This window comes from Asparagus officinalis, chromosome 3 (genome assembly GCF_001876935.1).
Source record: "Asparagus officinalis chromosome 3, Aspof.V1, whole genome shotgun sequence".
Classification (NCBI taxonomy): domain Eukaryota; kingdom Viridiplantae; phylum Streptophyta; class Magnoliopsida; order Asparagales; family Asparagaceae; genus Asparagus; species Asparagus officinalis.
This window is the reverse complement of record NC_033796.1, coordinates 57630688-57649319: the sequence shown is the minus strand read 5'-3', so window position 1 is coordinate 57649319 and position 18632 is coordinate 57630688. Positions and strand designations below refer to the sequence as shown.

Sequence of the window (18632 nt, the reverse complement as noted above, 5' to 3'; positions counted from 1 at the left end):
GACGAGAGTAAGATTAAGTGGTTGGGTGTGATTAGTGGTTGTTGATTAGTATCACGTCCTATATAAATGGTCAAACTAGTTTGACTCATTACTTTCAAAATGGTGTTTTCAAAACAATTTAGAAAAAAACACCATGACATGGTGTTTTTCTACAAAAACACAACAAGAAAATCACTTTGATTACCAAACACACCCTTAGTTATTAATCTTAAATCATGACTCTGAAGATTCAATGGCTAAAAATTAGGAGATTCCTTCTCCTCTTAAGAGCATAAGAGTCCATCTCACACCCACACACATACATATACACATACAGATCAAATAATGAATTAAAATACTTATAACATTTGTATGTTTCTTTTACTATCTATAACTATTAAGAACCAAGTCAAACTAAACTAAGAATTAAAGTTTAAGTTTAGTTTGGATTGCATGAGATACGACGAGTATTTTTCAAATCTTTAAGTAATGAGTTTTAGTTTAGGACTCAAAAACCTATTGGTTTTCAATTTGATATACCAGATAAACTAGTTTAGAGTTATGAGGAAATCAAGCTTTGCTTCGAACCACATGTGTCTATGGCGTGCTTACGGTGAATCTGTATCCGACACATGTCCGACACAGATATGACACCTAAAAAGCAGTGTATGTGTAACCTAAGATGGGAGATACTAGAAAAGAAGCAATAGCTTGTAGCTTTCATATTTGAGTTATATGATTTGCTATTAGGATATAATTCTTTATTCGTTTATTTTCTACTTAAGGCATAAGTTTTTCATTCGAATTCTTTCTAAATGCTTCCTTTGGTGAACCTTCTATGGTAGAATACTTGAACAACCCCAACCATTATCCTTTACTGGTGATCAAAATCAACAATGTTTACCTCTCATCAAATTTAATTTATTTATAGTATAGAACACAACTCTCGTTCAGTGAAGCTTTAGAATGATAGATCAATCTTCTAGACCATCTTCTTGGACCACCCCTGACTGAAACTACAAAGGGATAAGGAATGTGGCCTCTTTAAATTATTTGACTAGAAAAAATGCAGGAAAAATTCTATACGGAATGGTAGAAGATTGTAGTTTATGTTAGTTTTTATTTTCTTTCATCTTTGAGATACACATGCAGAATGATAAAAATAGTTAGTTTTAGGGCTTGTTTGGCAATTCACTAACTTGGATGAGTGCATTAACTTGGATAATGACTTAAAATATATATGGCAAAAAACTTACACAAGATTGACCTAGTTTTTTTTTTGAGTTTAAATAAGAAGCCCTTATCTAGGTTCTCTTTGGACCACCCTACCTTGATTCAATTCTAACCCGATTAAGGTCTTAACTAAATTAGTGTAAAGTTACCAAACACAAACTTAGATGATAATTAGAGAATCATTATGCATGTTTAAAAAATGTGAATGCAACAAGACTTTCCCCTTGAATTTGGCCATTAAGCAAGTTGTTGAGAGTTTAATGGTAAAAATTGCGGGGGGCATTACTTGAGGATGAGATGGGGGATGATGAAACTTTGCCGTATGGAGTTCCATTATTATGTGATGAAGCCTTTGTCAGGATAAGTCAGCAGGTCAATTTTAAAATAATGCAGTAGTGGGTTTGTAGACTTTTGTCGATCTATTACCAAAAACCACTAACTGAAAACGAAAATCCACAAACATTATCTTGTCTAATGGTCATATGCCCCTAACTCATTTTTGAGCTTTTTTAATGGTCATTTTTTAGTTCCTCAACGATTTTAGGCATATTTCGATACTTGAGGGTGTTCTGTTAAGGTTACCCAACCAAGGTTTCAAGATCTAACCAAAAAATAGAGGGACCAACTTGCAAGACTCATTAAGATTAAGGAAAGTATGAGCAATTTCAAAGTTTGGAGGGGCTAATTTAAAATTATTGACGATTCGAGGGGCTAATATTTAAATAATCATAATATTTAATATAACAAATTATAGTCCTAATTATTAAAGTACATATTTTAGAACTTATTGGATCACAAAGTAACTGCTTGAATAATGACCAGTTTCATCCACTTGCTTGCTGATTTGGGAGGTACGAAGTGAGTTCATTTTGACCACTTTTATCTACTTATTAGGTGATTTGGAAGGTACAATGTGAGTTCATCTTTTGGTAGAAAATTTTAATCCAAAGCAAGATATTGCAAGGATTAAAGTGCTTCTAACACCTCAAAGTTCAACTCAAGAGGAGATTTTTGAAACAAGAATTCAGTCAAAACTTATTTTTATTTATATCACTGGTTGGCTTCCACCTGAAGGTTTATATATCGGTGCAGTTCATGAGAAAGGGAGAGTAACAATTGCATCATAGCAAGAGATTATCAAAGAGTCTATGCTAATCCTTTGGACATATTTCATAGGCTTTCTCAGTAGATAAAGTAGAAGTGTTATCTACATTACATGGATTGGAAATATGCAGAAACGTACAATATCTAAATGTGATTCTTGAATCAGATGCTATAAAATAATATTTAATTAGAAAATAATATTTAATTGAATTAAGATTTACTCCTCACATCCTCCTTGGGAATTTGCTTACTTAGTTACAAGACTCAAGTCGTGCAAATTCTATGCAATACTTGTACCTCAAGCCTGCCTATCTCAAGGACCTGTAAATTAGTTGCTTTTCTAATTGTCGACATGTTCAACTCAGGTTTAAGCAGTACTGGTGCTTTCAGAATTTTCATGATAAGCTATTGAGCTCTTTATGTACTTGTAATTATTTTACCTAGCTTAATATAATGAAGCTTTTTTTAAAAGAAAAACTTGCAAATGATGTAGTATGTCTTTTAAAGAAAATTGTAGGTTACACAATGCACATATTTAACAATTGCTTAATTAATAGTCCAAATGTATTAAAGAACAATTATCTAGCTTTTAGGGATTACTTGAAAATGGTAATCGCACACCTCATTTTGTATTGATTTTTTCTTTTAACTTTCTTTATGCTTAACCCCCTTCTGAATACTTAAAACACATCCTAAGAACTTGGTTGAGCCATAATCACTAGATTAAGTTTTGGATTTTCATTCTCATAATAAAATTCCACTCTTGAACTAACACTCCTCAATTCTAGTATCTATTATGCCTCGGTGGAAGAGCATCAATCCTCCTGCTTCTTCCCCTATCAGTTCTCTCTCTCGCGATCATCGTAAAGAATTTTCCTTCTTCAACTACGAGCCCGTTGCCTCTATCACTAACGATGTCTTCACTCAGCGTCACTTCACTTGGATGCAAAAGCTCAAATTTGGGCAGCTGATGCCGTTTATTTCTTGGACTCAATGAAGAGCAATACGTGATCTCAAAGTTATTTGTGTAGATACATGGACCCCAAGGTTACTTATATAATGACATCATACTATATGATACCAAAATGTAAAAGTCCTTTGATTTTAAGTTCAGATCACTAACAATAGGGAAAATGAAAGATATTCATCCAAATATTTGCCCTCAATAAGAAGCCCACAAGTGAAGCTCTAAAATATTCTTTGGATTGTCAAAAAAGTTTAAACTTTTTGCATTGTCATCTCGCTCTATTTAAGACTAGAAATATGAAGCAACCACTTTAAATTTGGAAACAATGTAGCATCAAAACTATTATCAGAAAGACTATGAGGACAACCGTCTTCAGAGATCTTGATCAAGTAATGTGTTAGAAGAAGAAAAAGGTAGACAATATCGAACGAGGATTGGATTAGTTAAAACCTACATTGCATGGGTACTCCTTTTTGGAGTCGTACTCGTGTCGTACCCGTATCTAACACCAAAACTTCAGTAGACACTCTTTTGATGTTTACATACACTTATTCAAATGTGCACTCAATTATATAATGCATGTTTTAATATAAAACACTCGTCTTATACTTCTTGAACGTATATCCTACATTTCACATATAGTTCTTGAAACTTGTTGTTGGATTCGTTTCAGGTCATATCCATTTTAAAACTTTGATTATAAAGGGTCTTTTGCATATCAAGTTAAAAAACTAGCAATTTTCTAGGTTATAGATAATAGATCTATATTATAAAAAGATATATAAATGTTATAGGATTTTATTTCGTAGCACGTAAAAATTGAAAAAGTAATATTGATCTCATGTAAATTATTATTAGGGTTAACTGCGAACAGACCCCTTGTAGTATCACCCAATTGCTAAGAGACCTCATGTAGTTCCATTTGTTGTGAATAGAGCTGTTGTAGTTTTACTTGTTACAAGTAGACCCCCTGTAGTATTGGCCCAAATGCGAATACACCCTCTTAATGAGCTTTTTTGACTCTTTTAAACATAAAAAAAGCAATTGGTTGTCTATTCTCACCAATAGTATTATAGGGGGTCTATGTGCCTCCTCAAACATTTTTAACAATTTTAATAGTATAAAAGAAATTTTCAGTCATGAGACCTATTTGCAATAAGTAGGGCTACATTGGTCTCTTTGCAACTATGTGATACTACATAGGGCCTGTTTGTAATTAACCCTTATTATATATACAATATGTGTACCCATATTCCCTTACCTACTTTTCACAAATTTGTTGTGTCATTTACCCACACCCACTCCCTTATCATTTATGTAGGTCAAAACTGATGAGGATTTTTACATTCAAGTACCTTGTAGTATGATGTAATTACCAACATCCAACAAGAACCCCATGTCGGCAAAGTACAAACGGTGTTAGTCTGCCTTCAGATTTTAGGCTGCAATGAAATAATGATGAGTACTCTGAGGGTTACCCGTTCATATACGCAAACCTCGAGATTGCCTATGTACTTATACCACAAGGTGATGGAATATAAAAATTCCCAACACCCAACTAGAACTTTACATAAGCAAAAAAGAAAAAAATAAATTAAGAAAAGGTGTGAATCTACTCCAGATTTTGGGCGCATTGAAATAATAATCAATAATCTCAGGGTTACTCATGTAGATACACAAACCTAGGTTCACTTGTATGGTTACATAGTACCACAAGATACGAGAATATAAAATATCCTATACTTGTACACACATACGTGTGTATATATGTAAGGAATAACATTTTTATGTTTATTGTCTGATTTAGATAATAATTTATGAAGTAGAAAACAACTCATCTTTAACCTGATACCCAGTGGCCCTATAAATTCATAGTATTGAACTTTGTATGGCTGTAGACAAACCAAACAAATGTTCGACGTGTTTCAAGAAGTGGACGTGTAGTGTTAGATATACACCTGAGAAATGTATGATGAGTGTTTTAAGTTTGAGCTTGTATTGTATTAATTGAGGGCATGTTGAATAAGTGTATGCATATATAGAAGAAGTACCTGGTGAAGTGTCGGTGTTCGGTCTGAGTATGACACAGTATGGCTTAATGATAGAAATATCCGTGCTACATAGTGCATGCATTCACATACTCATATTTATATGCATATTCTATTCATATACATATAGAAAGAGACGGAAAAAGAGATACTTGGCTGTTTTCATGAGGATTTGGATCCGAATCCTTCCCATTGGTTTGAGAACTTAATAGTTTCATACAAAATATCATTATGTCGTCTAAAGTGCTTAAAAACTAAAATTGCAAGTTATTTAAAAATCTTTTATCTAGGCCTTAACACAGTGAAAAATGAACAGCCTAAATAGTCTTGGTTATTTGAAGGGCATGAATGTTTGAGAGAAGGTTGTGTACTTGTGTGTAAGGGTTCTTAAGTGCTTAGATTATAGATCAATCATTTGCACCATCCTAAAGTGGGTGTAAGCAAAGCATTTTCAATCATCTTATTTACTTGATTTATGGGGGGAAAAGCAATCTAAAATAATTTATCTATATTTTTAGGAATTTTTAATGATACAGAGCACCTTTAATTTAGTGGAACATAAAAGTAGTGCCCCAGATCAGTATAGCCCTATACATGCACATATAAATGGAATAATGGATACACTAAAACATTCATATAGACATGCATGCACGATCCAAACATTTGGTCGTGAAATAGATATATATATATATATCTGTAGATGTTTTCGTACCTACATGTGTTTATGGATATAGATACTACTTTTAGTCTGATGTGAATACACATATGGATATAGGTAAAAGGTAGGATACATGAATGAATATCCTGTTGATTGAACAGCTAGCATATATTGATTTACATAAATAATAAACTTTAATTTGAAAGTTCAGCATATTTAGGCAGTTCTAATATCACATACCTATGCACTTTTCAGTGTCATCTGTTCTCATCCATATCCATATTCAACTCTGGTGGGGTTTTCTTTGTTTCTGTATCTATATCCATATCCGAGATAGTAAAAAAATGTAGATATAGGTCTCATAAGTCACATCCAATGTATATCTAATCTATTTGAATCTCTACAAACATTTGATAAAATTAATCTAAAACATCCTACGCATTAGTTTTTGTTCAATTTTGGATATTCTATGCCATTCAACTAGTCAATTTATTATTTAAAACCTGTCCATTTTTAGTTTAGTTTATACATTGGTCAGAAAACTTGAAAATGCTTGATTTTCGGTTCTTTAAGCATTTTAGATGGTGTAGGTCAATTGTAACAGAGTAGACACTGACGCCCACACGCGCACATATGTATAAATGTAGTGTGTATAAATGCCAGACAGAAAATTTACAGGACTTCAAGAACGAGAGTAATGAGATCAGTTGGAAATTTTTCTTTCCTGTTGATCTAGTTTAAGATATGAGATTGTATGTTGAATATTATATGCCACCATCAAATTATCATATTTCCACACACTGAAAAATGTTACACGAGAGTGATGAGATCAGTTGGAAATTTTTCTTTCCTGTTGTATATTGTTACATTGTCGTAGAGCATGTTTGGCAGATGTTCAATGTGAATTATAATCCATCTTTTGGATGTTTGACCAAGTAAGAGACAATTTTACTACTAATGATTTCACAAATTCTAAGCCCATTTATGATCTCACCCACCAAGGTCATTTTAAATGACAGCATTGATAGATTATAATCCACTCATTTACCAAACATGTAAAGTTTGAAAATGGATTATAATCAACTAAATTTTCCAAACACTTTGGATTATAATCCACAAATGGCTTATAGCCCAAGTGGATTATAATTAAATAGCTGTTTAGTTAAATGCAATAGCTTCTTCTTTTAGTTATGTATATCCTGCATTCATAATAAGCCTGACATGGTTATATTTCAAGTTTTTAACTGTTAATTATTATCATTAATCTGAATAAGTTTGCTGGTAATTTCTAATTGAAGTAGTTATGAAATAGTTTTACTTTGAAAGCTAGCACAGTGTTCTCAGTATTTGTTCTGGCAGGGACATTAAGGGAGCGAATTTGCTTGTTGATATTAATGGTGTTGTGAAGCTTGCAGACTTTGGGATGGCAAAACATGTGAGTACGACCTTTTGCATTAGTAGACGATGGCGATGCTTCTCGACTTGGATTATTTTCTCATTATTCTTCTATTGTCACTTCATTGGCATTAATGTCTCTGTTGATATTGTTTGCTCATTTTTGCACATATACTATATATTATACGTCTATAAAATTAAAATCTGACTCACTTTGTTGTTGTATGCCTTTCTGACTAATACAAGTTATGCATATGTAATGGACTAATAGCAAATAATAAGCAAATGTTTGTTTCTCTTCATATTATAGTTCAAGATTATTTTCAAATGAATAGTTAACGAGCTTCATCTCGTAAGCAAGAGAGAATTTAGTGCTCCACGTTGTTTATGTTTTGCATCCTCTTTGTTTATCCATCTTGGCTGTTGGTACATTCGCAAAGCAGGACTTTTCACTACTTAGTTTGGCCACCCCATTTACAGAACTGCTCAGATTTTTCGGCAAAAATTTTTGTTTAATGATTCCTATATATGTTGCAGAGCCCTTTGGCTGCCTGTTTGCTAATAAATACTTGTTTATTCTCAAAAGAATTGATAACTTCATGTATCTATGTGGATATTAATAAAATGATTCTCTTTTTCTTTACTGTTCAACTTTACAAGCATTACCTGACATAAAAGCTCCATCTCCTCTAAAGTGTGAACATAATATGTTGATTTTTTTCTGCCCTCTCATTTTCTTTTTCTTTCTTATTTGTGGGGTGAGAGTTTGATGGGGAACAAAGAATGATGGACAAGGATTTGCAGTCAGGAGCCTTTAGGTTTGTTGGATTTAAAGTCAGGGAGAAATAAGAAAAGTTTGTTTTGCTGTTTGATGTTTTGGTTGAAAACTGTAGTTGGAATTTTTTATCTTTTGTGGATTTGAAAGGTAGCAAAGTCAGGTGAGGCTTTGAAAGAATTTGGGCTTGTTTCTTGGGAGAGGTGTTTACATGAGGAGTAATTTGGATGAGGAGTTTTGGGTATTGAAGAAAAGGCAGTAATTTGCTACAGAGTTCACAGGTTGTCTTTGATGAGGCTTTTGTCTGCTAGTGAAATGGTGAGGGTTTCGATTTTTGTGAACAGAAAGAAACTGAAATAAGACTTGGAGACAAAAGAAAGATAAAAAGAAAGAATGTGGTTAGAAAGAGTAAAAAATAAAATTGGGTTGGACTGGTTTCAGCCACAACATCTACCCTGAAATGATGGCTTCACGAGTTCACGTATTGGCAAATCTCATGCCCACCATAGCAGATATCATTTTTTTAATTTACTTTTCAATAAATTCTTCATAAACTAACTACAATGAAAAATGTACCCATATTTATAGGGTTTAACATCCTATCCCTACTAAAATTCAAAATATAAATAAACTTCTAAATCTACTACAATTTAAAATCTAAACTCCATTCTAAAAGAATTAAAACTCAAAACTAAATCTGACAACTAAACTTGAATCTAACTTAATCAAATAAAAATCCTAATAAAATTCTAATATAAATTTTGATTTTTTTAACAACTCTATCTACTGATATCTTCATTGAATAAAGCCTTCTCTTAAATTTAGTCTTTCTAACCATTACACCAAAACTCCGAAATTTATGGTGAGGTTCGAGAATTATAGTTTTATATTAATTCTAACATGTCTCTGTAGGTTGATCGCCCTTTTTTATGGGCTGGAAACCTAGACTCATGCAATGGTAATAATTTTTTAAAATCCGCATTAAATTCGTATCTAGCAAGATTCAAACTTGGGTTGCTTTGATACCATCTTAAATTTAATCTCTCTAACCATTACACCAAAACTCCAAAGTTACGGCGAGGATTGAGAATTATAGATTTATATTAATTCTAACACCTTTAAATTTGTCCTGCATTAGAGTTGTATCAGGGTCAATGGGCAAGTAAGCAAGAAGAGACATAGGGTCTTGTACTATTAAAAGTTTGGATTTCATTCCTGTTTGTGTTTGTTCGTTGACACTACTAAAACTAGCCAATTAAATTTATTACAATGGGAGAGGTCATTTTACTTTTTCCATCACAATCTTGGAATAAATATTACTCTCAATCTGCATTGAACTGATGTGGAATTGGCTATGCAGTTAAGCGGGGCAGCTGGTGCTCTTTCATTGAAGGGAACTCCATATTGGATGGCACCTGAGGTAATTCCTTGTTTCTGTCACAACCTCAGCTGCTTGTGAAAATTTCATGCTATTTACTTTTCCTTCTCGTGGAAAATTTAGGTGGCAAGTTATTGGGCCAAAAATTTTACTTTGAACATTTCCATGTGCTTAATGTCCATATTCCTGTCTTCATCTTCTTTGCAGAAGGATAACTAACACAGTTATAGAGTTTTAACTAGTTAGATACTACTACAAGAAATCTGTGTTCAAATTCTCCTCCCATAAAACAGAGTACGCAAATAAAGAAAGCATTGCCTGATGGTACCAAATTTATGTAGGCCTTCCAGTCCAAATAGGAGTCCTAATATGTTGTTCTCACTCATCGTCCATACTTATTCCTGAAATTGTGTTCAGGTATCTGAAAGTATCACACAGGTTCTCTTCAGAAAAAAAAATACCTTGCTTTCGATGTTTATGTATCTCGGCATAAATAATTCTTCTACTTTCCTCCACGGACTGTGTCAGCTCCCACCTATCAGTTAAAAGATGTACAGGGAAAGCTCAAGTTGACTCCCTCTTTATGATTATATTAGGGGAACTCACCGTGCTAAATTCTAGGATGTGATCATTTCTCTTTAACAGTTTGTACCAGCCATGTATTTTTACTTTGTTAGAAAGTTGAGGCACTCTGAAGATCTTGAATGAGATATCTTTGTCATCGATTAGTACTCTTGCTACTGAATTTAACTGTACCCAGTTATCCCTATTATGGGGAGGAATAATCTGTTAAGTGGAATGCAGAAAACCATTAATTTTCCCTGTTTTTACTTTGAAGTTTTTATCGTCCTGTTAATTCTTTAACTAATTTTTTTTCTTAAATGCAGGTTGTCCAGGCTACTATGAATAAAGATGTTGGTTATGATTATGCTGTTGACATCTGGAGTTTGGGTTGTACGATTATTGAAATGTTCACAGGGAGGCATCCTTGGAGTGGACTCGAAGGGGTAATATTCACAGTTACTTGTCCAAATTTACCCAAAATATCTACATTTTTTCTTGAAGCTCTAATATGCTCCATATCATATAAATATTTGGATTCTTCTGTGGCATTCAGACAAGAGCATGCTATATGTGAGCGATCCTGGCCTCTAGCAGTAAACTGTGCATATCAAGTGAGGTTAAAGATTAAAATTTAAAAAGATAGCTAGATGTAAATACATTTTCATTTCTCTTCCCTCTGTGACAATATAAGTGATGTTGGGCAACCACCCTGTTTGTTAATTGTTATCATCGCTTTCTTCTGAGCTAGGTTAAAGATCAAATTAATTGGTAATTAGTTTATTCTTCATGCTTACTGATCTCACTAAAAATTCTTGTAATAAGCTTACGGTCAATGTTTAATAATAAATATTGTGCAAATCTTTTTGTTATGAGAAAATCATTTGGATCATACCAGCATATTGTTGTTTAGTCCATTCAGCCTTCCCTCTTAACATATCTAGCTTCCATGCAAAGTTTCTTGAAATAGGTCTACATAACTAAGAATTGAAAGGTAACTAGCTTTTTAATATGATATGGCCGAGCACAGCTTGTCAAGCTCCTTAAATAGATGCTTAGCTTCAGAGTGAAACTAGTTGTTTTTATGCTTATCTAACCATATAGAAGATTGAAGCTCACTTTACCTTTAGTTGAATTATTTAAAGGCTTATTGCGCAAATTGCGCCCTTTTTTTAACTTTGATGTCACAAAATTTTCCAACACTTGACTTTAGTACCCTTCAGCACTCAGTTGTTTATTCTTATGTTTAAATTATATAATGTGGTTAACACATGATACAATTAGGACAATTATACCACTATAATGAAAACTAATACCCCCTTGCCCCATCTCTTCGGCCTCTTGTTGTTTATTCTAAGCCCCTTCTTACCAGAGCCCCAGTTTTGTTGTTCACTTGTCTCAAATTCAAAAGGAAATTGCTAAGTCAATTGTTTCTCCTTCACTTCTCTATGTGATATCTTTAACAATTATACTCCTAATTAATGAAAATTTTTTGAAAGGGTGGTTTGATAATTAAGTTCCCTGTTATTTTTCCACGGTGGTAATGGAGGCGATATCAAACTTTGGGAGAAAGAAGAGGTATATTAAGTGAGGGTATTTCAGTCTTTTTAGGGCATCTCTGTTGACTTAACATAGTTAACGCCAACTAAAAGTCCATGGGGTATGAAATTGTCAAATTAGAATTTAAGGGTGTCAATGTTAGGAAAGGATGAAACTTTGGGGTATTAGTGTGAGTAAACCTTATTTAAATTCATATCACCGCGTTTAATATATCATATATTGTCTTATATCTAGGAAGGGAAATTATTGATATTGACCTAGGTAGCATGGACACAGACACAGGACATGACAAATTAGTAAATTGTAGGATACAGGGACATGATATATAATACACACACATGATCAAATATTGAACGAAAATACCAACATCATTTATATGTTTCTTTCTATTACTTATAACAATCAGGAATCAAGTTAAATCAAACAAAGAATAAGACTTAACAGCAAAAAGTTTAGTTTTGACCGCATGGGATAATGTCATAACACGATGGGTGTTTTGCAAATATTTAATTTAATGTATGTGTTTCAGTTTTCGGGTTTAAAAACAATTGGTTTTGAATTTGATATTACTAGAGAAACTAGTTTTGGGTATAAGTAATGAGAAAATTAGGTTTTTCTTTGAACCACAAGTGTCCACAGAGTGTTTGCTGAGAGCCGGTGTTGGACACGGACACTATACCCAAAATGAAGTGTCAGTGTTATGTAGATATTGACTGTTGTATATTGGTGTATCATTTATATGATGAAAAATACCTTACATTGGTCTTCATCACTTAATGAGTTTTTGTGTAGGTTACTCTTTTCCTGTTATAGTTGGGAAGAGCAAGAATTATCTTGTTGTAGAATGGGTTTTACTTGGCTATAAAAAAGGTATACCATATCTAGCAAAAAAAAGGATACAATACAAACATAAATGATAATAATCACAATTTTTGATGTGTGTGAAGTAGGTGAAATTTTAGGTATTACTTGGGCAAATTTAAACTTCAGAGTGTTATCTTAGAACTGGATGAAACTTTAGGTATTTATTTGCAAATTGCCCATTAAGCAAAGGACATGCCAACATAGCTGCAAAAAGAATATTGAGATGCACGAGTGGCAATAACCTAGATAGGATACAAAATAAGTGTGCTGGGGAAATTTGAAAGTAGCTTTAGGGTAAAACGAGAGTAGATATTGAGATGGTTTAAACAGTGTTATCGAGGCGCAAGGCGTAATGTGGGCCGCAAAGGCCCCATATGTGCACCATGCGCAAGGCGCACAACGATGCGCACGCCTCACTGAATTAAGACGCATAACTCAAACTAACATTTTCCAACATAAGACAAAAAAACATATAAGCAACATGTTTATAAATTGTAACATAAAAAAACTAAGAAATATAATTTCACATACTAAATCACGAAAAAGTCTTAATTAACATGCATAACATAGAAAAGTTAATGAGTTTTCACAAATCACAATACAAGATAATCTCCAATATAAGCAAAAATCTATGAAACAAAACAAACAAGTAACAAATAAGAAATATGTATTTTCATTTAAAATTGATATATGTATTTTTAAGTAACAATTAAATGATTAACAAACATGACTGTTCATAATTTTCTAGTTAGCATTCTTAATTGCTATTTGCTAGTTAGCATGAAAAGATGGAGAATGAAGATAACAATTACATATTTACATGTTCATAATTTCTGGTTAGCATGCTAATTAGAAAAGGAAGTTATTGTTAGCAAACAAGTATATTAAATTATTAATTACTATTTCTTTTTTATAGGGTAAACATGAAAAGATAGAGAATGGATTAACAACTAGCAAGAAAGAGTCTATTACATGATGTAAATATGTAATATGTAAATTATTTTAAAAAAATAGAAAAAAAGTATTACATGATGCAAGTGTCAAGTGCACATAAGACGTGAGCGGGGCGCATAAGAGACGCACACGAGGCGCGTGCCTCGTGTGCGTGCAATGCCCCGCTTCTGGTGCGGGGCGTAATTGCCCCAATCCGCAGCGCCTCGCGCCCGGGGAGCGCCCGAGGTGCGCGCCTCGATAACACTGGGTTTAAATAAGGTGTAACAGAGTGATAAGGATTGGGATATATCGAAGCAAAACATAATTAAGGGAGTAACAAAGGATATGATAATTCTTATTTAATTCATCCAAGCTGATTGGAGATATGGCATTCATGTAGCCAATCTTGAAAAGTTTGGATAAAGGCTTATTTGTTGTCACTATGATTGACAATAGGGAAGTTTGGTGTAAAAACATGTCTATCTAATTTTCTTCTTGCGTAAATAAAATCTAAATTTTTATTCTAAATCGTAAATTTTTTCTCAGTACTTGTCAGACTTCTGCTTTGTTGGTGAAGTGCCTCACATTTGATAGGCAACGCCTTTTGCGCCTTGCAAGCGTTGGTGAAGTGCCTCACATTTGATAGGCAACGCCTTTTGCGCCTTGCAAACGCCCTACGTTTCTCACTGTTAGGGCTGAGCACGGTTCGGTCTAAACTAAAAAAACCGACCGAACTGACCCGAACAGACCCGAAAAAATCGGTTTTAAGAGTAGGGTGGTTCGGATCGAGTTGAAAACTTTTCGACCCGAACCGACCGAATACCCCATGGTCTAAATACTCATTTTGCTCAAACCCGACCCGTCCCCAAAGACAAAGTCTCAGACTCTCAAACCCTAAACACCTAAACTTTCCTTTCCTTTTTCCCAGCCGCCTCCTCAGTTCCTCTCTCTCTCTCTCCTCAGTCCTCAGTTCCACGGTCCACCTCTCACTTCCTGTTCTTCTTCCTCACTTCTGCAGTCGTCATGGCTGAGGCCGAAACATCTCCTCAGGCTCAGGATTTATCTCCGGCTTTGGGGGTACACCCGTACCCGTCGCCGAGGCTGAGGTATTAACTTTATCTTTTGCTCTTCTTCAAGCTTCTGACTGCGATTATTCTTTAATTTTAATTTATTTCCTTGGATACAGCAGTTAGTAAGTTGAGATATCGGCTTATCAGTTTCCTGTTCATTTATGCACTCCTATTCTGTTATGATTTCTGAGTTTGTGCTTTGATAACGATCCTTAATTTATTTTTTGGTAAATATGTTTTCATGGATGATGATTTTGTTCCTTTTTCCCCCCTCTTGTTTTTCCAAATTAAGTCGGCAACCCCTGAAATACTACTATTTAATATTCATGGTATCCCTTACCCGTCACGATATATTCTATTTGATTTAGCATTTGGCAAGTCTACTGTTTAAGTCATTCTGAAAATGAAGTTAGAACCGAACAAACCGAACCGTACCAAACCGACTTGCAACGGTTCGGTTCAGTTTTGAATTATATGCGGTTCGGTTCGGTTCGGTTCAAAATTTGGTAAAAACCGACCCGAACCGAACCATGCTCAGCCCTACTGGGCGTAGCAAGGCATAGCCTTGTATGTTTTTATTCTTTAACATTTCAATTGGATTTTTAACTGTAGTAGCCCAATCCAGGACCCTAAATAACAAGGATTTTAATAGAGTCACGCCTATGGAAATGAGGTGGTTTGTATCATAGATAGAAGAAGTAATATTCTCAAACTGACCCCCAATCACCCATGAATGGTATGGATCACCGATGTTCGGATAGAACCTGCACTCTTTGATTTTGTTTCAATAATATATAGTCTTTATTTGACTTTTAATTTGGAAAATTAAGAGCTTTTCTACTATGTTGAATGTGTTAACATTATGAATCAAAACCTTTTTTTATTTGGTAGTAGATATTATTTGACATATTTTTATGTGAAAATTCATAAACACATTATTTCATGCTTGATTATCTATCTTAAACAATTATGTGGTGTGCGCCTCGCTTCACTCGGGCGCACACTTCACATTGCGCCTTGCGGCATGTGCACATAAAGGGACTTTCCACCCCGCGTTGCATATTGCGCATTGAGAACACTGAACTCTAAATTTTCCCCCAACTACTCATGAAGTCGTCCTTGATCCTGAGGTGTGATGCTCTCTTGCGCTTCCTTCTCTTTACTTTTTTTAATAGAAACTTCCTTCTTGTTGCTGATATCTGCTGTTTTGCTGCTTTTGTACCTTGGAGATTTGTAAGGTAGTTGCTTTTCCTACACTTTTTCTAAATGGACAGATAATTGTGTATCCTTTCCTTTTGGGTTACAGTACTTTCTCCAGAAGGCCATCTGTTGTCTTCTTGTATGGAAGAAACTTGTATTATTTTGTTATGAATTCTCTCAAAAACCATAATGAATTTCTAATTTCTGGGAGGATCAAATAGCATTGTGGTTTTTTCTTCTGAAATTTTATACTTTTGGAGGTTATAATAAACCATGGTTCTATTAGCACCCGACTCATATGATTTAGGCATTAGAATTAAATAATGTTTCGTCTGGGTGGCCTTTGCTTGAGTAAAAACTGAAAACAAGCAATTTTAGTTTGCTAAATTCAGGGAAGGTTGTGCATTTGGCGAAAGAAAATTGTTTGACATTGGCAAATCAAGTTTCTGTCTCATAGCAAATCTAAGCAGTTTTTATATGAGCAAGAAATTGAGTGTCAACTTCCTAGAGACTCTTTGTTCTCCTTTTATTCTTTTGATAACTAGGGTTTGTATTCCTCTTTTTTGGTTCACACCTATGCTGTTATCACTAAAGCAAGCTAATCTGATATTATGTTATTCTTAATGACTACAGGCTGCAGCCATGTTTAAAGTCCTGCATAAAGACCCCACCATACCAGATACATTATCCTCTGAGGGCAAGGATTTTCTGAGACGATGCTTTTGTAGGAATCCAGCAGAGAGGCCAACAGCACTGAAGTTGCTTGATCACCCTTTCATACGAAATTCACATCACCACAGGGTTCATGGTTCTATTCAGGCTTTTGCAGGGATCAAAATCATTAAAGTATTCTCTCTCTCTCTCTCCCTCTCTCTCTCTCTCTCTCTCTCTCTCTCTCTCTCTCTCTCCTTTTTCACCTTTTTCTCACAAATGCTTTGAAGAACTATATCTTACATAACTCATTACAGGATGACCCTTATAGCCCAGGGGACCGGACAAAAGCGAAAAGTGAAACAAGTCTGAAAGGGAAACATTTACCGAACGGGTAAGTTGTCAGGGTTATTGTCATACTAAACATTACCGAGGAGAAAATTCCATGATTGAAGCTGATCTTTAGTAGTATTATGTTATCAGTGAGGCCATCCACTCCCATCCAGAAACTTCTGAATCGGCATCATCACGAATCTCTCATCAGTCAATGCCTGAGGTTCCTACCTTATTTTCCCATGCAAATCATTCAATGCTTAGTCCTTCTGGCTTGTCACACATTTCAAATGGGATGCCTTCAGCTATCGGAAATCATCAGCCGTATGCACTACCTAAGCCTACTGGAAAGGAAGTTCTCAATCTTTTCTGACATTGACGGGAGACTTGTAGCATAGCAACACCAAGAGAACAGCAGAACATACAGCGAACCGTTCTGGTTTCATTTGGGGGGCTGAGTTGTAGATTATAGTGTTTTTCTATCAATATTCCCACCGGTCATACATGTGCCTTAGCTATTTGAAGCCTAAATAGCACAACCACGATAATACACGATACGAGGGGGGCTGTTGTAGATGTTTTTGCCCGAGCTACTTATGGATGAGGGGATAACAGGAGCTTTTTGTATATTGTCATTGTTGTACACTTGTTTGTAAGTTGAGCTTCATGAAGGGTTGAAGTTCTCTGTTTCAGGGTTCAATTTCTATTAGAAATTATATGTTGTAGCTGTCGAGATTCATTATAGTAGAAGCCTTTTTCCTTTATCGTGCTGTATTGTAGTACTGCTTTTACTAACTTTGCTTGTACGCATTTTTTTTGTTACGTTTGGCCTTTTGAATGTATGAAAGAAGGTTGTAAATTGTAAAGCACATGACCTCGCCATTCGAAATGGTACGAGGGTATTGTTTTTAAGTGTTTCACGTTTCGTTGCTGAGGCCCCAAGTGTTTCATGTGTCTTTGCTGAGGCACCCTTAGCACCAAAGTACTTTCATCTTTGCCTGCATTTATTTTCCTGTACGATTGCACTTTCGATGTGGACTGTTATGTTGGAGTGGCGATGTTTTCTGACACCAGACAATAATTTTACTCGTCTGAACAGGGTATATTGTTATGTGGAGAATTTTTTGAAAAAGACCCATTTTAGAAAATATTTAGTAAAAATGATCTTTTTATTAAATATTTAGCAAAGTCGACATTTTTTTTGCCAGCCCACCAAGGCTTGCCAAAAAGAGGTTAATTTTTCAACATGTGGACTTGAAAAAGCATAGGACTGTTAGTCCCGTGTGTTTAACACTGGTTAATCAGCTACTAAATACACTGCAAAAATCTCATGGCACTAGTAGTTTCGTTAATTTTATTATGCAGTAGTAGAAAGCAAACGCGACTACTAATCCTGTGGGTTTTATGAACAGTCTCAGAAAACACACGGGATTAGTAGCCCCGTCTGTGTTTTACAGAGAGCCACAAATATGCATGAAAATGCACGGTTCTATTCTAACTTATATCTTGAGTATTTACAATATTTCATCATACAAAATATTTAAATCCACCTCATATACATATCTAAATAGTATAATCCTTATATAACTTATAAATTTTAAGAAATATTCATAACTTAAAACATATATAATTAATCCAAAACATCACAACACAATAGATAACATTCCACAACAACACATTATATATTTATACGCCAAAATATTACCACAAATTCAAATATATCAAGTATATTTATTTATAAATAGAGTCCATGTAGAAAATCCATTAAATTGTCACATACAATCTAAAAGTCCGCCCCTTCTCCATTGTCTTCCTCTTCGTACCCGTTCAGATCGTCGTCATCCTCCATCGACTTGAGCTCGTACAAGCTCGCTCTTCGGTTGCGTGTGTGGCTGTGACGGATAAGCTTCATTGTCATGCGTA

General features: G+C 34.5%; 1 protein-coding gene across 1 annotated transcript in view; it reads left to right on the top strand.

Annotated features, from left to right (window-relative positions):
* Nucleotides 1-17651, top strand: part of LOC109834192 (mitogen-activated protein kinase kinase kinase 5-like) — a 27611-nt gene extending 9960 nt beyond the window's left edge. Inside the window, exons 6-11 of the mRNA XM_020402133.1 lie at nucleotides 7349-7424; nucleotides 9520-9579; nucleotides 10425-10544; nucleotides 16359-16571; nucleotides 16694-16770; nucleotides 16860-17651. Of these exons, the coding sequence (XP_020257722.1) occupies nucleotides 7349-7424; nucleotides 9520-9579; nucleotides 10425-10544; nucleotides 16359-16571; nucleotides 16694-16770; nucleotides 16860-17082 (769 nt within the window). The 3' untranslated portion in view covers nucleotides 17083-17651. The remainder of the gene's footprint in view (nucleotides 1-7348; nucleotides 7425-9519; nucleotides 9580-10424; nucleotides 10545-16358; nucleotides 16572-16693; nucleotides 16771-16859) is intronic.